Below are 25,731 nucleotides of genomic sequence, written 5' to 3' on the forward strand. Positions count from 1 at the left end.
AGAATACAAATCAGTTACAATGGAAACAGAATTAAATATAAAAGAGAGTGCCCCCAACTAAGCTTTTCTGGTGAAGACTGAGAGAGGGATCGTATCCCATAGTGAGACCTGACTTTGCATGGAAGTAGGAGTAGGAACAATCAGTAAGCAGGTGGCCCATAGACTGGGAAAGAAATCCCCCCACAGACTCCCTCTCCCCAGTATCCTAAATGTCTAGAACTTTCCATATTCTCCTAGTGAAAACTAACTTGTCCTGGTTTCAGTTCCTTTACTCTCTGTGAAGAAATTGAAAATCTAATCTTACTGGGGTTAGTTGCTAATGATGGCTCAGGACTAGTAATTAGCAGTTCAGTAGAACAGTGGTTCTCAAACTCAGGAGTGCATCAGAATCACTTGAAAGGCTTGTGAATATACATATGGTTGGATCCTACCCCAGAGTTTCTGGTTCTGAAGGTCTGGGGTAGGGCCCAAGAATTTGCATTTCTAACAAGTTCCCAGATGCTGCTGGTCTGGGGGCTATACTTTGAGAACCATTTCAATAGCATGCCCCAAAAGAATGAGGTGACATCAGACACTTGGGCAAAGCCAGAGGGGAAGCTGTTTGGGAACAAGTGGCTTTATTATGCCCCTCAAACCCTACTTTCTATGCTCCTACATCCCGTTCCTAGAGCACCCCTAGGTTTTGTTTTTCCTATGGATAGATCATTCTTAGAATAGCCAAACCTCCTCATATGACCCCAGAATTTGGACTGTTTCTAAAAGAGATCAAGGACATGTGCTTCTAAAAGCCATGTTTGTGAAAATTTCATGTTCAGTGAATCCGCAGTCTGGCAGGCACAAGCAACAAAAGGGAGTGCTCTGATGGGCCTTGGCCCACGAGAGCAGGATTTGCTCCAGGGCAGAAGAAAAGGCTGGCAGGTCAGATCTGCTCAATGTTCTGAGCAACTTGCCCCAGCTCAGGACAAAGGGATGCTTGACGTGTCATTGGATTTTAATGGAATAACTTGAAATTAATGATGGAAAAAAAAATAAAAGAAAAAAAATCAAGTCTAGATTTCTTTACAAAATCAGTGCAGTGACAGAGGGAGAGGGGATATAATGAAACCTCAACTCCTTGAAGACAGGGCATCTTTATCTTCCGCAAGGCCTTGTCTAAATCAGGGCACACAGTAATTGTGCCCCAAGTATTTAGATAGACTTATGATGAATTTTTTATCCATAATAATGTATTAAGGGGCTGAGCAACCCAATATCTACTTATTTCCTCCAACTCGACCTGGATATATATTTGAAAACCTCACAAGGGTCCGATGGGACTGGCACGACCAGCACTGCTAACCCTCTTTTATGGCGAGGGAAACTGAGGCTCCATGTGACCTTGGGTGGTCTCTGGACCTCAGTTTGCTCTCTGTGAGTCCAGCCTGGTGGTGCTTGGAAATGTGTGGATGGAGCTCCTGCTCCTGCTCTGTAGCACCCTGGCAGAGCCCACAGAAGGCTCTTAGGGGTAGGATCATGGCTGTGAAAGAGGCCAGGAGCTAAGGCTCTGCGGGAAGCTTTAACTTTACAGATGATAGTTTTTTGGCCAGAAAGTAACTCCACAGGAATGGCACTGTCATCAGGTTACCAGTTGGCTGATTCAGCCTCCCACCCAGCGTGGGGCTCCCTTTTACAACATCGTTGGCAGATGGACAACCAGAGAGTGACCAAGTAACTTGTTACTAGCCAAGGGTGCCAAGACCACCCGTGGTGGTGACTCCCACCATTGTAAGTTCTCCCCTAAATTCAGTCAGCATCTGGCTCCCTGGAGCTTCTGCTCCTCGTTCCCCTTTCTATTCTACATCTGTGGTTCCAAAGGGTGAACACAGCCTCTCTGTGACACGACAGTCCCTGTCTCATATCCCTAAGAGGCTGAGTAACCCCAGGTTCTCCAGCCATTCCTCAAATGGCCTTGTTGGTAGATCCTCCACCCTGGACGTGTTCCCAGTTGTAGTGATGGTCATCCATCTAGTGTGGTCGCACCTTACAAGGTATGTGACCCCACTGGCGGCACAGGGTTGGGCAGAGCTCATCCTAGCACGCACTGTGGAGCTGGGGGACTTCACACACCATAGGTCTACCTCTGGCCGGGGCAGCACTCCCGGCGGATGTGGCCTCCACCCCACCCCACAGTGAGGCAAAGCGTGCCTCACTCCTTCCTTGGGTATCCCCATGCCCTCCTGGTTATAACTCTGGATGCTGGTAGTGTGACTCCTATTAGACCTACTGTCCCCTGAGTTTCCTTCTGCAAACTGGGTTCAAGACCCTGCCTTTGCTCCCTTGGAACAATAAACCCTGGGCTGGACAGCCCCTCCCACACGGGCTCAGTCTCCTGCAGTTGTGTAGACAGCTGTGGCGGGGGTGCGGGCGTGAGCAGCTGGGGGAGGGTCCAAGGCACGTCTGGGGTTACCGGTCACCTGTGTCAGGGGCGACGCACTCGCATTTGTAGGTGGTGATGGAGTCAGGCTTGAAGTCCATGTTGATGGGGTAGTACCTGAAGGCACCGATCATCTTCTTGATGGCATCGTAGATGAAGATGAAGCTGATGAGGGTGGAGAAGCCCTCCTCGGTGAAGCGGGTGATGTATTTGATGATAAAGCTGGCGTCCGTGGCCACCAGGATAAGGCACTGGATGGCCGAGTGGAGGCCAATCCAGAGGCGGAACTCCATGTAGTCCAGGCCGTTGCCTCTGGAAGGCAGAGGGAAGGGGAGGGGCCTCCAGCCCGTGCATGGCACAGATGCCCCCTAGGGACTGTTAGAGGACTGGGGACAGAGACAATTCCTGGGTGGAGTTGTCTGATCCTTGAGATCCCACGGGGGTGGCAGGAAAACACAGGAAGCACTAAGACATCTAAGTGCTCACTCGGTTGGTAAGGCGCATCCAGAGTAAGTGAAAAACAGGGAATTGGCCGGGCGCGGTGGCTCACGCCTGTAATCCTAGCACTCTGGGAGGCCGAGGCGGGCGGATTGCTCAAGGTCAGGAGTTCGAAACCAGCCTGAGCGAGACCCCGTCTCTACCAAAAATAGAAATAAATTAATTGACCAACTAAAAATATATATACAAAAAATTAGCCGGGCATGGTGGCGCATGCCTGTAGTCCCAGCTACTGGGGAGCCTGAGGCAGTAGGATCGCTGAGCCCCAGAGATTGAGGTTGCTGTGAGCCAGGCTGACGCCATGGCACTCACTCTAGCCTGGGCAACAAAGTGAGACTCTGTCTCAAAAAAAAAAAAAAACAAAAAAAAAAAACCAAAAAACCCCCCCCAAAAAACAAACAAACAAAAAAAACAAAACAAAAAAACTCAGGGAATTTCGGAGTAACCGGGCTGGAGCAGGCCTTAGAAATGACAGCCCAGCCCCCATGTTGTAGATGAGGCAACTGGGCCGGGAGTGGAGACAGGAACTGCCTGGGTCCGGGCACAGCCTCTGACATCTAGCCCAAGACTTCTCATACACTACATTGACCTTCTAGTCCCAACTGCTCCTGAGCAGAGTGAGGTGAATCGCCTCCTCTTGTCTCAGCTGGTCCCTGTGGGCTGTGCTAATATGCACCAAGATGGCTCAAAGGCAGGACTGGCAGGAGCCAGGAGGGACCACCTGGCAGCCCTCCCCGCAGTTAAGGGTGGCTTTGGCACCTTGCCCCAGCTTCCCCTTTGGGTCTGTTCCTCCGCCCTGGCCTTGACACACTGCCCCAAGCTTGAGAGCAGGCACCTGGAGCCACCAAGAGGCACCTACTTGCTGAAGTCATAGAGGAGCTTCTCGAAGATGAGGATGGGCCCCGTGCTGCTGAGGATGATGAGAGGCTGTCCCGAGAAGAGGCAGAACAAGGAGCCGGCCATGGCAGTGCCCAGGAAGCTCTCCATCACTCCCTTGGGGACATGAGGAGCATAGGCTCAGTGCAGTCAGGAGCAGGGGCTGCGGCCCAGCCACCCTTCCCAGGGCTCAGGCTCCAGACCTTGTCCTTTTTTCTGGGCCCTTTTCTCCCCACCACTGCTCCCCGTCTCCTATGCCACAACTTGCCACCATGGCCAGTGTTGCCCCCCTAATCCCATTGGGATAAAGGTCCCATGTGACTTTTTTGGCACTCTAGAGCCTAGAAAGCAGTGGATATGCTTGTCCCTGTGCCCATTCTACTCCCAGAGTAGCCTAGCCCATTCATCCATCTAATTCCTCATTCAAACATCTATTTGGTCCTTTTGGAGGTCAGATCATCCATTCACTCACTGACTGTCTATTAAGTCCCTGCTATGTACCAGTCATTGTGCTAGGTTTTGGGGACCCATCAGTGAACAAGATGACACATCTTCAGTCTAGTGGGAGATACAGATAGGCACCCAGGCGATTTCTGTGCAGCAGGTTTCTCAGCCTCCGCACTGTGGACACCGGGCTGGGTAATGCTTTGCTGCGGGGTTTGTCCCGTGCGCTGCAGGATGTTTAACAGCATCCCCAGCCTCTGCCCATTAGATGTGTGATAGGAGCCCCTCTTCCAGGTGCAACAATGAAAACTATCTCTAGATATTGTCATTTGTCCCCTGGGGTCCAAACTACCCCTGGTTGAGAGCCACTGCCAAGGAGTGAGATGGCTGGGTCGGTTGAGGGTGCCAGGAGCACGTAGTAGGAGTGAGGGGCGGTCAGGAAGGCCTTCCTCAAAGTCCATATGTGGAAGCAGAGACCCAAACAATGAGCAGGGAATTGGGTAGAAGAACAGGGTTAAGTGGAGTGAGGGGAAAGGGTGTCCTAGGCAGAGGGACAGTGTGTACAAAGGCTGGAGCTGGAAGATAGTGTCTTTGAAGAACTGCAAGACGATCAGGACTGATGGAAAAGGGAATGTGGAGTGGGTGAGTAGGGCGGGGCTGCAGGGAGAGGCAAGGAGAGCCAAGGCAGGAGGACAGTGGGGAAGGGGATTGGTGAGTCAGGGATGAGGCCTGCTTTCTGATGGGGACAGGTGGGAGAACCACGGCGTCAGGTGTTATGCTGGGGGAGACCTGGGAGCAGTAGGTTAGGAGGGGGGATGATGGATGCAATGTCACCATTGCTCCTGAGGGCTCCTGGGGAGCTCCTGAGGAGCAGCCATGTGAACGTGCCCAGGAGGCAACTGGACATTGAACTTCAAGCTCAGGAGAGAGGTGTGGCTGGCAATAGGCATCCAACTCAGTTTATCCAGGAAAATGGGCCTTTTCCTTGGTACACTAAGTTTTCCTGTGGTTCTACCCTGCAGGCTCTCCTCGGAGAAGACCCTTGCCTAGGAGTCGGGCGGGCTGGTGTCTCTGCTGAGCTGATGTCTCCCAGGGAGGCCTGTAGTTGTCATGGTAGCAGCTTACTAGCCTTCCAAAAATGTCTTAACTCCAAACTAAGAGTTCAAGGTTGGTTGAAAAAAAAGAAAAGCGTGGGGCAAAAGCCACAATTAGCAATTCAATTAACGTTGTCAATTAAGTTCATTCAAGTATCAGTGGGAAAAGTACCAAACGACACAGTAGATGATTCCCCTTAAAAGTCTGACCTATTTATATCAGCTTTAAACTTGGCCTTTAGTAACCTGATTTAGCTTCAGATATTTTAATACTGTCAGATTATTACTTTTTGTTCTGAAGGGTAAAGGATTACAAGAGTGACGGCCTCCACCTGCATGGTAGATGAAACCTTGGTTTGGGGATTACAGGAAGAAGTCCCCGGCTGCCACCAGGTGGCGGCAGACTTTACTGGTTTTACAAGAGCGTCCCCAGCTCACACACACCTGATAATTGTCGGTGGCATCCCCCAGAAGCCCACCAAAGGTGATCGCATTGGTGATACAGCCGAGGTAGATGAATAGGATGGCGGAGATGGACTGGATGTGGAAGCCATCATAGAAGTCACTTGGGAACCAGGGCAGCTTCCTCTTGATGTCCAGACGCAGGCCACCGAAGAACCTGCTCGAGACAGGCCCAGCGGCTGCTTTCTTACCGCTAACACCGGGGTGGGAGCGGGGCTACTTACAGGGACCTGTGGACTCCGGGGCAAGGAAGGGAACTTGAGCAGGAGTGGATGGGGACAAGGGTCTCTTCACCAGAACATTTGGGATCTGAAAGTTTGTAGTGGCACCCTCCACACTGGGAAGGGTGGACTTAGCCTGTTTGGGACAGGGACAGTCTGATGGGAATGGAAGTCCTGGGTTCCACAGACGGTGGCCTTCCTCACATGCCTGATCATCCCCAGGGCTCCTGCCCTTTGGGAAACACAGCTGTGTCCAACTTTAGGAGACAGAGACCTTCCAGATTATAACACAGATTCATTAAGGACAGATTCTAAGTTTATAACAGGGGTTTCTTTGTCTCTGGAACAACCAAAGTGGGGAATTTTAGATTTGGGGACAGTGTTTATTGGGGATGCTATTTCCCATGCTCCTCAGCATGGAGCAGGGCTTCTCAACCTTGGTACTGCTGATGCTTTGGATCGGATAATCCCTGTGTTGTGGGGTGGCTGTCCTGTGCATTGTAGGATGTTCAGCAGCATCCCTGGCCTCTACCTACTAGATGCCAGTAGCACCTCCCCTCCAGCTGTGACAAACAAAAATGTCTCTAGATGTTGCCAAGTCCCCTGTTCTGGGGAATGGGAGAGTGGGTAAGGGAGGGACAAAGTTGCTTCCAGTTGAGAACCATATAAAACATGACTTCATTCTCAAAGTTATGATTTCCATGTAGCTTTGCAGAGCCATGTTCCTTCCTAAATCTAGATCAACCTCAGTGACTCTGACCTGTCAGAGAAACACAGGCCAGGAGAATTTTCTCTTATTTTCTTAAAAAAATAATAGTAATAAAAAAGTTTTTGAATAGGTAATATTAGGTTAGAAAAAAAAAAGAGGGTACAGGTATGAATTGATTTGCTTCTCCCAAAAAGATATATTAAAGTCCTAACCCCTGGTACTTCTGATTGTGACCTTATGTGGAAATACAGGTCTTTGCAGATGTAATCATGTTAAGATGAAGTCACTAGGGTGGCCCCTTATCCAATATAATTGATGTCCTTATAAAAGGAGGAAAACACTATGTGCACACAGAGGTGTGCAGGGAGAAGGCCATGGGATGCCAGAGGCAGAGGTGAGAGTGATCAGCTGCAAGCCAAGGAACACCAGAAACTGCTGGTGACCACCAGAAGTTAGGAGGAGGTGAGGAAAGAGTTCCCCCCAGAATCGCAGAGGGAGCATGGCCCTGCCAACATCTGATTTGGAACTTCAAGCCTCCAGAACTGTGGGAGAATAACTTTCTGTTTTAAGCCACCTAGTTTGTGGCACTTTGTTGTGGCAGCCCTAGGAAACTGGTCCCAAAGGGTGTCTAGAGAAGAGTTTGACTTCCTCCACCCCGCTGTCGCTCTCCGGGTCCCCTCTCCTGAGGTAACCCTTTTTTGTGATCCCGAGGGGCTGCAAGGGCTCTGGGAGGGAGACAGCACAGCGGTCAGACCCCATGGCCTGCAGTAGGCGCTACAGGCAGTCCCTAGAGGGCGAGAGAGAAGGGGAAAGGCCTAAAGGACAGCCAAGTCACTGTCAGGCCTGGGCTGGCACCTTCCTGTCCAGATAAGCTCCTCCCCGACTTCGTGCACGGCTGGCATCTCTCCATCATCCCCACCGCTGGCTCCACTGGCTCCGCTGCCGCCAGCCCCGCTGCCTCCTCCACCTCCACCACCGCCGCCTCCTGCAACTGCACCGCCAGCTCCGCCCACAGAACCGTTCATCTGGCCCAGCTCCGCCAGCGAGAACACAGATTTCCTGCAAGGGGGGGAGGACCAGGGAGAGTCGAGCCCTCAATGCTGGGGAAGGGCCAGCTCCTCCAGGACTGTCCCCCAGCACACCCCCCACCTCTCCAACAAAAATTATGAAATATCTTTGATAACAGAGTAAAATGCAGAAAGTGATAGAAAAATATCCACACACAGGTCCCCCAGATTTTACAAATGTTCACATGTGGTCATATTAGCTTCTAGTTGATTTTATTTATTTTTATTTTTATTTTTGGGGTTTTTTTTAGACAGAGTCTCACTTTGTTGCCCAGGCTAGAGTGAGTGCCGTGGCGTCAGCCTAGCTCACAGCAACCTCAATCTCCTGGGCTCCAGCGATCCTTCTGTCTCAGTCTCCTGAGTGGCTGGGACTACAGGCATGTGCCACCATGCCCGGCTAATTTTTTCTATATATTTTTAGTTGGCCAATTAATTTGTTTCTATTTATAGTAGAGATGGGGTCTCACTCTTGCTCAGGCTGGTCTCAAACTCCTGACCTCGAGTGATCCTCCCGCCTTGGCCTCCCAGAGTGCTAGGATTACAAGCGTGAGCCACCACACCTGGCCAGCTTCTGGTTGATTTTAAAGAGAAATAAAATGATAACAGCAGAGTTGAAGCCCCCTTTGTCCTCCACCCCCTCTAACTCTCTGCTCAGATACATACCTCTTGTCAGCAGAGGGCACTTTCTTGGGGGGCTCAATTCGGATATTTGGGTCCCATTCTCCAGGGGGAAGGACGATGACCTCATCCAGAAACTCATCGATCCCCGCGATCAGATCTTCCCTATTGCGGGCTTTATAGGCCACGTCGCTGAAAAGCTGGCAAGGGGAGACGGGGGAAGAGGGTCAGTTCTCTCTGAAGAGCTCGTGTCTAGTTTCAAAGAAATCACTTTGAACCACTGCTCCCCTGCCCACTTGCTCTCGGGTTTGGGATGAGAACACAACATAGCAGGCGCGATGGATCGGAAGCCCATCTTGGATCTGAAGGCAGGTTTTGCTTTGGGACTTTGGCTGAGTCACTTAACCTTTCTGGTTTCAGTTTTCTACACAAGCAAGTGCATGAGAAAACCTTTGTACAGCCCAGTCTGAGGAGCTCAAATATTTCACATCCATTTTTCACCTCCCCTCACCCTTGGAGGGCCTGGCTGCATCAGTCACACTGTCTCCAGACCATGCTGCTTTCTGACTGGCAGATATGACGGGCTTATGCCTGTGTTTAAGTGTCTAGGATCCCCATCACTCTGGGGACAGAGTGTGAACTCTCAGCTCTGCTTACAGGCTCCGTGGGGTCTCTGGCTCACATTTCCGGTGTCACCTCCCGCCCTCGAAGCTCTTACGCTGAGCCTACATCCACCCAGCTTTTCTGAGCCTGACCCCTTTCTTTTGTCTGGGATGCTTGCCCTGTAGGCTTGTGCTGGGCCTAACCCCCTCCCAGTCATCCTTAGCTTTAAAGGTCCCTCATCTGTGAAGCCCTCCTGACTCCTGGGGCAGCTGGCAGAGGATTAATTTTATCATAGGTCTGTGCCTCCCACTTGATTGGTCCTCCTGGCGGACAGTGCCTATTTCCTGACTCTCATAAGCTTCAGCATTCTGCACAGCACCTGGTACACAGTAGGTGCTCAGATTTGCCTGTAGGACAAAGGAATGAATGAAGGTGCAATGCTTGAGGCAGGAGCCACAACATTCAGGAGGACATGCTTCCGGTTGCCACTTACATCGTCTACCATGAGGGTGGCGATGGCACGGCCAATTTCATTGTAGGATTTTGCTCTCCCGGAAGGTCCCAGTAGTATGAACAGAAATCTGCAAAGAAGATAAAGGAGGAGACAAAGAAGAGAAGGAAGAGGAGGAAAGTGAAAAGGAAAATAGAAGCAGGTGACGAGAATTCTTTGGCCCTAAGCAATATCCATTCTTAACTTTTCCGCTTCCCCCCTTCCAGCCCCATATTTGCTTTGGCAAAGCATTTCCTCTTCTACTCGCACTGGGCTCCCCCACGAGCACCCTCACCTTGGTCTTGCTGCCCAAACCCACCCGACGGCTTTTCTACCAGCTGTTGTCTCCTCTCTTATGATTATTTTTAATGAAGTCTCTAGAACTCTCTCCTAGTCAGAAGAGCTCCCTTCCCAGCACACCACCACGCTTAGGGGTGTCTCTAATGACACTGCCTGCTGACCGCATGGACAGCTGGCTTCCTGAGGGTGGCGTGGGGTAGGTTTCAATGGCTCTCACCTGGTGGGGACGGGCACCTCGGTCACCCCGCCCAGCATGGCTGACTGGATGAGACGCACGAACGCGATGAACGGCTGGTCCAGGAAGTCCACCTCACCCACCAGCACGTTGGAGGCTTCTGAGTCCTTGGGGATCTTCTTCATGAATTTGTTTTTCCGCTGGTCGGGGAGGGGGAGATGAGATACCCACGGACACTCCCACCTGCTCTCACTCCCCCAGGCCCTGCAGACTGCTTTGAGGCCTGACTTGGACAACTTCTTCCAGCCCGTTCTGACGGTCAGAGTGGCTGGGCTGGGCTTTGCTCTCCCTTTGCTGCCAGCTTTCTGGCACACAGAAACCCCGGGACCAGTCTCCACATCTGTGAGAGACTTCCGTGCTCCCGAGTCAGCCCGGGAGGTACCTCCCAGGAAACTCTTATCCCTGAGACTATCAAGGTGGCCTCTCTCCAGTCCCTCTGACTCGTGTCTGTTCGGGGAAGAAAGGTCATATAGGCAGAGCTGGCGGGGTCAGATGTGAGAGGTGCTGGAGACAAACCCTGTGCCCAAACTTATTCCCCTTCTCTGCGTTCCTAACTTCATTCCTCCTGTGAAAATACCCCTGGGATGGGCACTTTCAAGCTCTTCTTAGTCCTTAACATCTTAGAATGAATTGTTTTTCAGATTGCTTTCCCTCTGGGCGCAAGGGGAGAGATAAGACACAGAGAGAGATTAGTGGAGGAAGGAGAGGGAGCATGGGGCAGGGCAGGGCTGGCTGCAGTCCACCGTGGCCGACATAGGGGACAGGGCCTGCAGGGGAAGCCAGTTCTGAAATGAGCTCCCTGGATGCCACAATTTCCCCACTAATGCCCCCTTGGCTGGAAGCTCTCCTGCGGGCACAGAAATGTCTGTTTCTTGAAGGCTCAGACAAGACTCGGGCTCCTGTGTCTCTTCTTGTTCCCATGGAGGGGTCGGTTGTGGGCTTGGGCATGGCCAATGGGTCCTGCCACTTTGTGCCAACAGCTATTTCCTGATTCAACTCGTGGGGGGCCGTGACACATACTGGGGTGGGTGGCCCACCAGCACGAGGGGAGGCACGTGAGTGAGAGCTGCACCCCTATAATCTTTTAAATCTAATCGGGGAAAACAAAACAAAACAAAAGAAAAATCTCTCCACCACCACCCGGGCAACCATCAACGGCCCCAAGGATCCTAATATAGTGAAGAAAGCAAGGGCAGGAGTTGATGGGAAGGCCAGAGTCCCCGAGACTCAAAAAGTCCCTTTGTCCCAGGCATAGTCAGCTGATTAATAAGCAGTGTTCTTCAGGGTGGAGGGCTGGGTGTGCCAGGGCAGCCACCATCCCCATGCCAGCTCCAGGCCCCTGGGCATCAGGCAGGGAGGGTGTCTAGAGGAGGGGAGGAGAGGTGAGGTGGGCAGAACACGGCTTTGAAAGCACTAATACTCTGGGGTGGCCCAGCCAACCCACTTGTAATTCAGGAGAGAAGAAGAATTGCAACAGGGCCTGGTCCTTCACTGCAGGTTGTGACCTGTTTGGTCAGGAGGCCAGGGTTGTGGCATCCTAGAAAAGGGAGCATGCTGATGTTCTGGCCACCCTGGCTTGGCCACAGCCCTGACATGGGCCTGTACAACGAGGGCACTGGTGACCCCACCTCCTGAACCTGCAAGGACTGTGGTCCAGCTCTGCACCTCGGCGTCACTGCAGCACGGCAGTGGTGCTGAGTCCGCTCTGCTCACCGCGGTGCTGCCGGCTGAGGGCAGGCATGGAGTTTAGGTTTGCACGCAGTGAGGATGAAGAGACAGCCTGCAGGGCACATGCCCCTGGGCTTGCACCTAAGGAGCACCCACTGGTGCACGAACCACTGATGCTGCGAGTACTGAGCAGTCGGGAAGACTGAGCCAGGACTGTGCTCAGATCCCTGAACCAAGGAAGCATTGCCTGGGAAGGCGACACTTGTGTTGTCATTACTACTTACACACTGATCAAAATAGATCACGGAAGACTTTCACTAGGTGTGCTGTCTTATCACGGCTCCGCCGTCTGTGTGCATGACTAAAAGTGGTGGAATACTGACTGGCTCCTAAATTACTCGCCAGTTAGGGGCTCTTTAGAGTCAGACTGCCTGGGTCCCATCAAGGTTTCTGTCACCTTTCAGCAGCACGGACTTGGGCGTGTTGTTTAACTGCGTTCAGCCTCACAGTTCTCTCGTCAGTAAACTGGGAGCGGCGCTAGTGTTTTCCTGATGCCCAGAAAATGCCTGGCACACGCAGCACATGCAGCGAGTGGACCTTAAATGCTGGTCAATTTTGTCATTGTTGTTATTGTTTTATTATTTTGGCCACAAAGGGCCCTCTGGATACTGACATCAGGGACTGCCTTGCTTTTGTCTTTCCCCAGACGTGGGGGTGCCTAGAAGGCCTGGGGGTCACCCACGCTCCTGAGGGTTCCTCACCACGTTTCAGGTTTCCTTGGTCACCTTTCTTCCTATTCCTGGGCACAGGCGAGGTGACCATGGACCCTCCTGCCCTGAGGTGTGCAGGGTTAGAACTGAGGGGCCTCCTCTGGGCCTCCCCGGGGGCGCAGTCAGAGTTCCCGGGACGTGGGCCTCAGAGCTGGACTCCGCCTGCTTGTAGGACGCTGATCTCAGCAGGAGATAAAGTTAGTGGGAGACCAGAGTCCATATTCTCCTGTCCCAGCCGAGGAAGAAGACACATGATTTTGGGTGGTCCAATTAAATAACTGTCACTGTTCTCCGCATGGGGACGATCTACTCTCTTCTCTCTGCTGGCCCCAATCCCTAGCCTATCTTTAAAGGCACTCATGGGTCACAGGGAAGGTGAGGCTATGTGGCTGGTCTTCTCTCTCCAACAGATCCCAAACTCAAGGACAGCTGACACTGTCTAATGTGGTTCTCTGTCCCCAGCTCTCCCCAGGACCTGGCACAGAGCCAGTACCTGGGACTAAGTCACTGCCTGACAGGCTGCACAGAGTCACCAAGGCAGCTTAGAGCACCCCCACCCCCCTCACCCCTGCCAGGCCCTTCCTGGGGACTCCCGCTCCTTCATGGGAGTGGGTTTCTGCCCAGGGGCGCCCCTGCCCCTGAAACCAAAGGCGTCTTCCCGCCCTGGCTCTCCACTACAGCTAAGCGCAAGAGCTTTACTACCTGGTCTGTGTTTGGGGTTCGAGAAATGTCATTCATGCTTCTGCTCTGGGCGTGACCTAGGAGAGAAGGAAAAGAAAGGCTATCATGGGAAGCCAGGCTCTTGCAGTCCTTGTCCCTTGGCCCCTACTCATGCCTCCCCCATGTTCATAACCAAAGCAAGACACCCCCCCCTCCCCGCTTAATCCTCTACCCTCCTTGAGCCAGCATCCTTTCACTTTCCTTCCCTTCCCTGGCAGCTTTCTTGAAAGAGTTGCTAGACTCTAGGTTCTACTTCTTCCTCCTCACCTCTCAAGCTACTGCACTCGGGTCTCCACCCCTCAGCCCCACCTTCCTGGACCTCACCAGGATGTCTACTCCAGGGGCTGGCTCTGCGCCAGGCCTGGACACAGGGAGGGACAGACATGCATTATTAGATGAGGTGCCAGGTGTCACTGAGCTTGGAATTTGTTGGCGAGAGAGACCAGTTTCACCTCTGTCCTCCATGACCCATGAGAGTTGTTAAAGATGGGCTGGGGACTTGGCTGGCAGAGGGCTCGCCGCAAGGAGAACAGTGAGAGTGAGCTATATGAACTGCTCGATAGTTCCTTCCTCTGTGAAGGTGGGGAAGTCAGCTCTCATCACCCACTAGCAGCCCAATCTCGTGGGCATGCTCAGATCCATCATGTCTCAGCTTTTGGCCTGTGGCCACTCCTTGCTTCCCAGACACTGGTCTCCTTGGTTCTCCTTCTCAGGACCCTCTCTTGCCTGGCTCTCCTTGGACTCTCATCTTTGCCTGCATCCCCTCCAGATGCCTTGCCCTCTCCTTCCTTGGTCATCACATCCACTCCTGTTGCTCCCACCACACATGTGGCCAAGGACACCCAGGACGGATCTCCAGTCTGATCTCCCCTGGAGCAGCCCCATCTGGCCCCTTAGGGACCCGATTCCACTCACTGCCTCTCCCACCCATCCGCTGGCCCTCCGGGGGGAAATCTAGGACATGGCCTCCTTCTCTTCCTTGACTCCCACTTCCCACCCATCATCAACTCCAGCTCTGTCCTCTCCTTTCCGTTCCTGAGTGCAGGCCCAGGCTCTCGCTTCCAATCTTGCCTCCTTCTAGTTTATTCTTTCTCAGGCAGAAATCTGGTCATGCCCTGCTCCTGCTTCAAGCTTCTCAGGGGTCCCAATTGCCTTCAGAATAAAGTCCGGGTTCTGTCGCTGGGGGTACAGGGCCCTCTTTGGTTTGGCCTTCCCCCTACATTCCCTGTGGACTGACCTGATGTTCTCTCCCTTGACAGTCCCTTCCCTCCAGCTGCTGTCTATTTCCCCTATGTAGAAGCCCTCTTCCCAACACCCACCATGTCTTGGAAAGCTCCCAGTTATTCTCCAAGTCTCATCCCATGTCTCCTCCACTCCAGCCTTCCCCAGCTAGCAGGGGACTTAGGCTGGCAGAAGGAGGCTGTGGGCAGGTGCACACCCGGCTTACTCGAAGCTGAACTCGCCCATTCTTGCCTGTCGTTGGGGTTCCCACCCCAGAGCAGTGTCAGCGCGGAGGTGAGCTCACATGCAATGACCTGAGCGGAAGGTCTGCCCAAAGCCTACTCACCACTCCTTCCCGGCACCGCTATGTGATACAGCGAGGCCAGGGGGGCTAAGTGGACTCGGGGTCTTTGGGACAGAGAAAAAAGACCACAGCAAGTGCCCGCTGGGGCTGAGGCCATGGGAAGGAGCCACATTGCCCTCCAAGTCATTCCTCAGGCCAGGACAGGGGCACAGCCCTGGGCTGCACTTGGTCATATTTTGGCATGTTAGTAAAAGTATTTAAAGGAACATACTTCTGCACACTGCTGGTTCTTTTCTCCTCATTTTCCAAGCTGCCCTCACCTATCTGTGCATCCCCGGGGAACCGCCTGCAACCCCATCTGCGACCTCTCACCTTCCAAGCCCCCTGATCCGGTCCCAGCAAACAGCAGCTGTGACTCTGCCTGCATTTCTTCTCTGTGGTGGCACAAGACTGTCCCCCAGTGGTGGGAACACTGCCTGACTGCCCTGGGGAAAGGACCTAGCCGGTTTTTAATTTGATTTCTAGGAAAGCTTTTCACCAAAAAATAAACAGGGCCAATGGTCAGTTTGGTGAAAACGGAGGTGCAGACTAAGATAAAAATGCCTGGAACTTGGGTGTGGGTATTGATTATGCCTGGACTTCATGTAGAGCTTCATTCACCAGAAGAATTATTTGGAATATTATGGTAGTAGATTAGGCGCTGAGAGCCACTCGGGTTTGGGCTGAAAGTTAAATGTCTCCTGATGCATGTCCTGAGAATTCTTGGCAGCTCCTGGGCAGACCTATGGCTGTCGCTGAGCGGGGACGCACTCACACAGACGGCCGTAATCCGCGCTTTGCCGCATCCGCAGGTCCTCCGTGGAGTGGTGGAGACTCGGGCCGGCCGCGGGGCTCCGGGCGGGGCTGCGATCTGGAAGGAGGAACAGAGGGGACTCGGCTTGGGCAGCCTTGCTGGGGTGGCGCGGCCTCTCGGACTAGCATGGTACACGTGTGGAGTCACTTCAACTAAACAAAACTGAGCTGCAAGACATGTCTCTTCCTCTTCCAGGAAGAATTTTTTTTTTTTAAGTAAGTTAATGGTCTGAATAAGAATACAGAGAAAATACCAGTACTGTTGAAAGTGAGATAGAAACAAGATTGATTAAATAGGTACCATATGTAGTACACTGTCTGGGTTCCTCCCTGATTCCATCACTTACTGCCGATGTGACCTCAGGCAAGTTACTTAACCTCTCTGTGCCTCAGATGCCCCATCTGTAAAATGGGGATAAAAAGAACAGCACCTGTGCCACAGGGTTATCGTGGGGATGAAGTGAAGTAACAGGAGGAACGCTCAGAGCAGTGCCCTGGACATGTCAGTGCTGAGTGTGTATCTTTTGTTATGATATGTTAAACACTTTCCATTTTTAAATAATTCATTTAAAGAGATTCCTCAAGGTTTTCCATGTAGCAGCTTTGTTCTGGTGACTGTGTTTATCTCACAGGTTCAACATGGCTAGTGTCTCTGGACATCTAGACTCAGATACCGAGAGTGGAGGGCTGGAGGTTAGAGATGTGTATGTGGAACAATCCCCTCTCCTGAGTGGCCCCAGGCTCTGCTGATCAGAGCGACACCCGCTGGCAGAGTACCGCCCCGCACCCTTGAGAGGAGCCCGGTCCCTTCTACCACCACGTGTGCTCCATTTCTGCCAAAGCTCTTGGCTCCTCTTAGGGGTTCAGGGGCAAACTTTTGGGTCCTTTCTTTCTTTCCTTTTTTTTTTTTTTGGAGACAGAGTCTCACTCTTTGCCTGGGATAGAGTGCCGTGGCCTCAGCCTGGTTCACAGCAACCTCAAACTCCTGGGCTCAAGGGATCCTTCTGCCTCAGCCTCCTGAGTAGGTGGGACTACAGACATGTGCCACCATGCCCGGCCAATTTTATATATATTTTTTTAGTTGGCCAATTAATTTCTTTCTATTTTTAGTAGAGACGGGGTCTTGCTCTTGCTCAGGCTGGTTTCGACTCCTGATCTTGAGCAATCCACCCACCTCGGCCTCCCAGAGTGCTGACATTACAGGCGTGAGCCATCATGCCCGGCCTTCGGGTCCTTTCTTAAACAAACCATCCCTACCAGCATTTCCCAACGCTTCGTGCACATGAGAATCTCCCGGAGAGCTTTCTAACCTCCCTCTTTGTTCCCAAGCCATGCTCCAGACCAGTTGAGTCCAACTCTCCAGGGCGGGCCCAGGCACTGGGACATATGTCGAGCCCCCAGGTGATGGCACTGTGCAGCCCAGGTTAAGAACCAACTCTTGGCTGGGCGCAGTGGCTCATGCCTATAATCCTAGCACTCTGGGAGGCCGAGGCAGGCGGATCGCTCAAGGTCAGGAGTTCGAAACCAGCCTGAGCAAGAGTGAGACCCTGTCTCTACTATAAATAGAAAGAAATTAATTGGCCAACTAATATATATAGAAAAAATTAGCCAGGCATGGTAGCACATGCTTGTAGTCCCAGCTACTCAGGAGGCTGAGGCAGGATTGGTTGAGCCCAGGATTTTGAGGTTGCTGTGAGCTAGGCTGACGCCACGGCACTCACTCTAGCCTGGACAACAGAGTGAGACTCCTTCTCAAAAATAAATAAATAAAAAAATAAAAAGAATCAAGTCTCTTCCTAGAAATTGTTCTGCTCTGGTGGTGGGGACAGCATGGGTGTGTGGCTGGGCCTGACTCACTCGTGGTGGAGACCGACTTTCCAATGTCCACTAAGGAGCGGTGGATGGGCTTCTTGGTTTGGTGACGGTGCCTCCTCAAGAGGACGTAGCTGACCCTTTCCCGGAGCTCCGGCCGCAGGAGCCCGTCCTCGATCTGCTTCTCAATGACGTCATCTGGTGGGAAACAAATGTGCCTAGTCCATGTGGGACAGGACAGCCCCAGCGTGGGGGGCATCAGTTTCAGGTATTATCAGTGGGATCCAACATGCCCTAGAGGTGGCCTGGGATGTGGAAATAGTCCCCGCTTTGCCGCTAACTGTGGAAACCCCAGCACATCACCAACCGTCAGTCTCCGCATGTTCGAGGGCACAGCTCGTCTCTGTGTGTGCATGTGTGGGCACATGTGCATGCGTGTGCATGCATGTACAGAAGTCTCTTCTCTTTCTGTCAACGTTATTATGAAAAGTAAAAGAAACACTACATATGAAAGTGCCCCAGGAAGCACAAAAATAATGTGTTAAATGGTTTTAGACGTAAACTATATTCTCTGTAGAAAAGTATTTTGGGCATAATACTTCTGGCAAAATCCAACGTGCTGGAACAAAAGTCACAAAAATGTTTAGGGGCAAAAAGGCAAGCCTCCAACATGCCACTTAAGTGAGAGCTAATTTCCTAAAGATGAGTGATGATCCATTTTACCCTGAAAAGAAACCTGCTGTCATGGCAAGAGCTGTCTCTGACCACGCCGAGAGGCTGCTCCCCCAGCGCTGCATTGCTGGGTGGCATTTCAGGGGATGATCTCTTTTTCCTCTCTGTCGGAGCCCTACATGGAACTGAGCCTTCGAGCGGCCCTGAGGCTGCCTTGGGAGCCAGAGGCAAAGCCGCGCTGCATAGAATCAGGCAGGCATCAGGTACCACGGGAGAGATGCCCACAGCGGCCCCCGCCCCTCACCTATGATCTGCGGCAGGGAGCCGCTGTCCAAATCCAGGAGCACCGTCCCAGTCTGCAGGCAGGTGCGGAGCTCGAAGAGGCTGTGCAGGGACAGTGTGGACACGTGGGGCTTGCTCCAGCGCTCGCCTCCTTCCTCCACCTTTTCTTCAAACTTTATCCACCTGCAAGGGGGAAGGACGGGGCTCAGCGGGGCCACTGCCTGCCGCAGGGGGCCCGACTGGGTCTCTCCAGAACAGGGGTGTCATCCGGGGTCATGCTATTTATGCTGTTGGGGTGTTCGTTCTAGACTCACAGGCAGAGGATCTCTAGGGGACACCCTCACTTTGCCCCCAATTCCTCCTGATGCTGTCACACTAAGGACAAAGCAGCATCTGGAGAGTGACTATGAATGGGCATGAGGAGTTTTCGGGGGGTGATGGGAATGTTCCAAAATTGAGTTATGGTGATGGTTGCACAACTCTGTACTACAAATCACTTAACTGTACACTTAAAAATGAGAGAATTTCAAGTTAATCTACAACAATAAAGCTATTTTTTTAAAAAAGTCTCCCCTGGAACCTGGTTGCCCAGGCTGGTCACATATGAGTGATGAGTGTATTTGGCTAGGAGCAGGAAGAATATTCTCCCACAAAATGTATTATATTTCCCCCTGGGTTCTGCTGCAGGGTCTTAGTTTTCCATACTTTTTACTCTGGATTTGGTTCTGAAAGTTCCAGTTAAAATCCACATGTCATCTGGGGAAGGAAAGAAATTAAACCAAAGATATGTAGGAATTTGTCCTTTCTAGAAGCCTTGGAATCACAGGCTGGGGTGGAGGTGGTCGCACGGGAAGGCCTCAGGTGCAGGGCAGAAGCAGCTCCCACCTGTTCCTCTCGCTCAGGGGGCAGCACCCAACTGCCTGCAGAGCCGCCAGGGGGCAAAGGATCATGGCTGGAGATCCCTTTGTAAGACATCAACCTTGTGCTAGCGGGTAGCTTTATTTGATTAATATTCCAATTGAAATCCCAAGGGAGGATTTTGGGACCATGACTATCTAATTCTAAAGTTCCTCTGAAAAAGTAAATGTCCAAGAATAGTTGAGGAAAGTTTAAAAAAAAAGAGAAATAGGACATACGTTAGCAGATATAAAAACTTGCTGAAAAGCTTGAGTAATTAAAGCAGTGTGATTCTAGGCCAGATATAGACAAGTGATCAATGGGAAAACGGTCCAGACACAGCCCTGGGCACACATGGGAATTGGGTTTTGGTGGAGTAGCTTAAAAGATAGACAACGGGCCTGGCGCAGTGGCTCATGCCTATAATCCCAGCACTCTGGGAGGCCAAGGCTAGAGGATCACTCAAAGTAAGGAGATCGAGACCAGCCTGAGCAAGAGCAAGACCCCGTCTCTACTAAAAATAGAAAGAAATTAATTGGCCAGGCTGGGCGCGGTGGCTCACGCCTGTAATCCTAGCACTCTGGGAGGCCGAGGCAGGCAGATTGCTCCAGGTCAGGAGTTCAAAACCAGCCTGAGCAAGAGTGAGACCCTGTCTCTACTATAAATAGAAAGAAATTAATTGGCCAACTAATATATATATAGAAAAAATCAGCTGGGCATGGTGGCGCATGCCTGTAGTCCCAGCTAATCAGGAGGCTGAGGCAGGAGGATCACCTGATCCCAGAAGTTTGAGGTTGCTGTGAACTAAGCTGACACCACAGCACTCTAGCCCGGGCAACAGAAGTGAGACTCTGTCTCAAAAAAAAAAAAAAAAAAAGACAGCCAACCTAAAAATAAAAAAGTTAAGTCCCTACTTTTCACCAAACACAATACTAATTTCTTTATGGATTAAAGTCTAAACATAAAAACAAATCCATAAACAAAAATGTAAATATATCAGAAGAGAATATAGAAGAGTCTTTCTTCTTCTCCATTTTTTTTTTCTTTTTTGAGACAGTCTCACTCTGTCGCCCCAGGTAGAGTGCTGTGGCATCAGCCTAGCTCACAGCAACCTCAAACTCCTGGGCTCAAGCGATCCTCCTGCTTCAGCCTCCCTAGTAGCTGGGACTACAGGCATGCACCACTACGCACAGCTAATTTTGAAATTTTTAGCAGAGATGAGGCTTTGCTCTTGCTTAGGCTCATCTCAAACTCCTGACCTCAAATGATCCTCCCACCTCAGCCTCCCAGAGTGCTAGGATTACAGGAGTGAGCCACTGTGCCCAGCCAGAACAGTATTTCTTTTATTCTTGGAGAATATAGTGGAGTAAGACTTCCTAAAAAAGATGTAAAGCCATAAAGGAAAAAAAATGGATAGATTTGATTACATAAAATTAAAAGTTTTATATAATAAAATAATACATAAATCAAGTTCAGAGTAAAAGAATGTACTGACAAAATTATTTGCAACAAAGCATCAAAAGTCTAATATTTATATATTTTTTTATTTTATTTATTTTATTTATTTTTTTTGAGACAGAGTCTCACTTTGTTGCCCAGGCTAGAGTGAGTGCCATGGCGTCAGCCTAGCTCACAGCAACCTCAAACTCCTGGGCTCAAGCGATCCTACTGCCTCAGCCTCCCTAGTAGCTGGGACTACAAGCATGCACCACCATGCCCGGCTGATTTTTTCTATATATATTAGTTGGCCAATTAATTTCTTTTTATTTATAGTAGAGACAAGGTCTCGCTCTTGCTGAGGCTGGTTTTGCTTTCTTTATTTTTTTTTTTTTTTCTTTTTTTACATGGGAAATGGTATCTGATGAGGCTGGTTTTGAACTCCTGACCTGGAGCAATCTGCCTGCCTCGGCCTCCCAGAGAGCTAGGATTACAGGCATGAGCCACCTCGCCCAGCCAAAAAGTCTAATATTTATAATACAAGAAAACACTTTTGAATTAATTTAAACAATCTCAAATTACCCAATAGAAAATAAACAATTCTGAGAAGAAATAAAGATGGCCAATAAACATGAAAAGCTGTTCAACTTTGCAAGTAATCAAGGATTTTTAAATTACTACAAATGAAATAACATTCTTCATTTCTTATATTGGCAAAAATTGAAAAGATTGACAACTCCCTGTGTCAGTGACAACATGGAGAGATAGCCACTCATGGACTGCAGGTGTAACGGCAACTTTCTTGATGGGGCAGCCTTTTCAACATTTGATGTGCGTACCTTTCAACCCAGTGGCTCCGTTTCTAGGAAATTATCACAGGAATATAATCACACTTCTGCATCCTGTAAAATGCATACAAGGATGCTCACTGCAGCTGTGTCTGTTAGGGTGAAGAAGCTGCCAGTTTTTCAGGAGAAGCATCATTCTATCAATTCTGTGCATCCGTGCTGTAGAATACTCTCGATAGCTAAATAAAAAGTTTGAAGGTGAACTTATATACTCACAGGATGGGCACTGTCACCCTAAATTTATAAAAAAAAAAGAAAAAAACACATGTATGTGCATGCACGCATGTATGTATGTGCATGTGTCTGGACTTGCCTAGCAAAAGTTTTGGAAGGATCAATGTCACATGGTTAACAATGGTGACTTTTGAGCACAGGAATCTGATTGTTAGGGGCCAGGATTTAAGAGACTCTCACTGGACTGGGGCTAATTAGTGTAGTAAGACTGCAGTCTGTGGAGCAATGTTACCAGGTTTTTTTTTTTTTTTTTTTTTTTTTTGAGACAGAGTCTCACTCTGCTGCCCAGGCTAGCGTGCCGTGGTGTCAAACTAGCTCACAGCAACCTCAAACTCCTGGGCTCAAACAATCCTACTGCCTCAGCCTCCCGAATAGCTGGGACTACAGGCATGCGCCACCATGCCTAGCTAGTTTTTTTCTATATATATTAGTTGGCCAATTAGTTTCTTTTTATTTATAGTAGAGGCGGAGTCTCGCTCTTGCTTAGAGCTGGTTTTGAACTCCTGACCTCAAGCAATCTGCCTGCCTTGGCCTCTCAGAGTGCTAGGATTGCAGGCGTGAGCCACTGTGCCCGGCCTGTTATCAGGTTTTGAATTCCAGCTCCATCTTTCCCTAGCTGTGGACTCTGGGTAAGTTACTTAATCTCCCATCACCTTTGTTTTCTTCAGGAATAATAACAGCATACAGCAATGAGAGCAGTGCCTAGCATATAAGATATACTAGCTAATACTAGTGTTAGTATTAGCTGTTAAGTTAAAAATAAATATTACTTTGCTAATTTTAGGAACAATGAAAAAAGAAGAAAATAAAGTCGTTTAAAGTTCTCCTAACCAGAAGACATCACAGTTGATATTTTGATGACGACCATCCTAGATCTTGGTGTGCATGCGTGCACGTGTACGTATGCTTGCATTGACCTTACATTAAAGGCACTACAAGGCCCTCAAGGACATAATATCTAATGAACATCCTTTCATGCCTATTATTAATATCATATCATTTTGAAGTCTTTTCAATGTTCCATTGTATGAATGTAGCATAATTGTTATGCATAGTTCTCACTTGGTGGACATTCAGGTTATTTCTAATCATTCTTTATTATAAACAAGGCTGGTTTGAGCATCATTAGTCCCTGCTCAATAATTTCTATGTTTATGATGTATATTGCCTAACTATTTTCCAGAAAGCTTGTGTCAGTGTACACTCCCCGCAAGGTGCATGCAATCTCCCATGTCCCTAGTCTCTCAGACTCTAGTATTTTATTCTTTTTCACCTTTGTTCATTTGGTAATTGAAAAATTATATCACATTTTCATTCCTTTGATTACTGTCGAGGTTGAACATCCTTTCCTTTGTCATATTTCCTCTTCATGTACTGTGTAAGTGCTTTGCATTATCAGTATTTGACATCTCAATTCCACACATTTATTTGAGACAAATAAAAAATCAGGCATCTGGCAGGGCCTTGGGGGATTCGATGGATACAGGATGGGGAGATTTGACCAGAGGAGGCCTAGGAAGTGAAGACCTTCAACAAGCCTGCCTTGGACACTCACCAAGTTGTAGCTGACTTTTTTCCTGGGGAAATCTGTTTACAGGAGCATCATTTAAATTGTGGTAGATCCAAGTTTATGTGATACCAAGAGTAAGGTTTTTCTAAAAGTTGTATTAACATCAGGGTTTACAAGGAATAGAGCAAAGGATAAGTCCAAATATTTCGGTTGAGAGAATGCTCAACTTTTCTCCCTGAGGGTCTTGCTCCTCTTTGGATTGCCCTTGTTTTGCTTAAAAATACACAAGATGAATTGCCACTGAAGGTCCACAAAGCACTTGCTACTGAAGGTCCTTTTGCTACTCCATGGCCTTACTCCATCCACCCAAAGGTATGATGTGGCCCAGTGCATGGGGCCACTCAGGTTGGTCGCTCTCTTCGATATCTCACAAATACCCTGGATGGGATATTCTTGAGCAGGTCTGTTTCTCTTGACATCCTATCCTTCAGCCTTCTGCCCATACAAATGCAACTCCTCCTGGAAGGAGTGAGTGACAGCACGGCTCCTCTTTCAAACATCCTCCAGTAACTCCAGATAGCAAACACAAGAGGTTCCCTCCACCTCCCAGGACTTCAACTATTTGTACTGCGTTAAGCACACACAAAACATTAGCTCCATACACACACAGACGGGGGCACTAACCCACCTGAGTACAGTCTGCAGAAAAGCCAAATCACCTGTCTCCAGGTTTAAGGCAATGCCAGAACCAGACCCTGCTACCAGAATCCTGAAAACTTGATTAGAAAAATTCCAGAACACTAGACAACTTCACCAGAGACACCTCTCCAGTCCCCTTTGTAAGCATTTTTGGGATTCTAGATGTTGAAGCCACCTTCAACTTAGTTTTGTGTTTTTAATGGCTACAGATAGAAATTTAGCTCATTAGTGGAACAAGGAAACATGGAGGATCAAAGACTGACAGCAGTGACTTTCATTTTTGGCTATCCATTAGAATTACCTGGAGAGACTTTTTTTTTTTAAAGAGATGAGGGCTCGCTCTGTCACCCAGGCTGTTGTGCAGTGGTGCAATCATAGCTCACCGCAAATGCTCGTTCCCTCGTGCGTGAGGGTAGCAAGACCTCACCGATCGCTTGGGATGAAGTCTGGCTATGAGGAAATGACTGGGAATAAAAAAAGCCTGAAACCTATTTGGTTTAAGTATATATTTTTTTGTTTTGTTTTGTTTTTTTGAGACAGAGTCTCACTTTGTTGCCCAGGCTAGAGTGAGTGCCGTGGCGTCAGCCTGGCTCACAGCAACCTCAATCTCCGGGGCTCAGCGATCCTCCTGCCTCAGCCTCCTGAGTAGCTGGGACTACAGGCATGCGCCACCATGCCTGGCTAATTTTTTGTATATATATTTTTAGTTGGTCAATTAATTTATTTCTATTTTTGGTAGAGACGGGGTCTCGCTCAGGCTGGTTTCGAACTCCTGACCTCGAGCAATCCGCCCGCCTCGGCCTCCCAAAGTGCTAGGATTACAGGCGTGAGCCACCACGCCCGGCGGTTTAAGTATATTTTAAAATACTCAGCATCTTCTAAGCAACGATCACCATAGTCCAGCAAAATGCCAACATATACGCAAAGATCAGCTGGGCGTGAGCTGGCGCCTGATGGAAGTGTGCACCTCAAGCTAGGATTGTCGTGGAAACAGTCTTGTAAAAAAGCCAGGCAGGAATCAGATAAGCCTGGACCCTTTTCTGTGAACTGTGTATTTTCAGTTCACAGAAAATACAATGGGGGCAGAGCAACATGTGAAACACCACCACAGAGATGCAATAAACAGAACCGGAAAACCATACAGGACAAATGATACAGTTTCTTCAACAACTGCAGAGGAAAAATAAAGAAGGGGGAAGCTGTAGATTAAAAATGATTTAAGAGCTTCCAAATGCAATGGGGGGGGGGACCAATTGTATTTTTAAAAAATACATGAGGTGATCTGGGAAATATGGACACTGCCTGGATAATTTGATAAAATTAAGGAATCCATGTTATTATTTTTTTAGATGTGACTATGATATTGGGGTGATGATAAAAAGAAAGAGGCCTTATCTGTTAGAGACACATACTAAAATATTTACGGATGGGGCGATATGGTGTCTGGGACTTGTGTCAACGTGATCTAGTGTGTGTGTCTGGGGTGGTGGGTGGGGGTAGAGGGATGAGATTGGTTGTGAGTCAGCTGATAACTGTCGAAGCTGGGTGATGGGCATGTGAGGTTCATTCCACTGCATACCACTTTTCTATAAATTTGAATTTTCCATAATATAATGCTTAAACATTTCCCAGAATAAATAAAAGAATGGGCTCTTTAAAAAGCTCCTGGTCAAAGCCAGGTTTAAAAACTTGTGGACACCTGATAAAATGCTTACTGTGTAATCCCAAGCAACTCATTGCAAAGCGACCGTTATACCACTGTTGGCTTCAAAAAG

General features: G+C 49.6%; 1 protein-coding gene across 1 annotated transcript in view; it reads right to left on the minus strand.

The window, feature by feature from the left end:
- Positions 1-25,731, minus strand: part of SLC4A5 (solute carrier family 4 member 5) — a 52,780-nt gene that overhangs the window by 17,141 nt on the left and 9,908 nt on the right. Inside the window, exons 2-12 of the mRNA XM_076000896.1 lie at positions 18,354-18,514; positions 17,423-17,575; positions 15,528-15,623; positions 13,171-13,226; positions 10,013-10,170; positions 9,499-9,586; positions 8,448-8,602; positions 7,573-7,776; positions 5,770-5,944; positions 3,771-3,904; positions 2,454-2,725 (exon numbers count right to left, since the gene is read on the minus strand). Coding sequence (XP_075857011.1) covers positions 2,454-2,725; positions 3,771-3,904; positions 5,770-5,944; positions 7,573-7,776; positions 8,448-8,602; positions 9,499-9,586; positions 10,013-10,170; positions 13,171-13,226; positions 15,528-15,623; positions 17,423-17,575; positions 18,354-18,514 — 1,652 coding nt within the window. The remainder of the gene's footprint in view (positions 1-2,453; positions 2,726-3,770; positions 3,905-5,769; positions 5,945-7,572; positions 7,777-8,447; positions 8,603-9,498; positions 9,587-10,012; positions 10,171-13,170; positions 13,227-15,527; positions 15,624-17,422; positions 17,576-18,353; positions 18,515-25,731) is intronic.

Source organism: Microcebus murinus, chromosome 3 (assembly GCF_040939455.1).
Source record: "Microcebus murinus isolate Inina chromosome 3, M.murinus_Inina_mat1.0, whole genome shotgun sequence".
Classification (NCBI taxonomy): Eukaryota; Metazoa; Chordata; class Mammalia; order Primates; family Cheirogaleidae; genus Microcebus; species Microcebus murinus.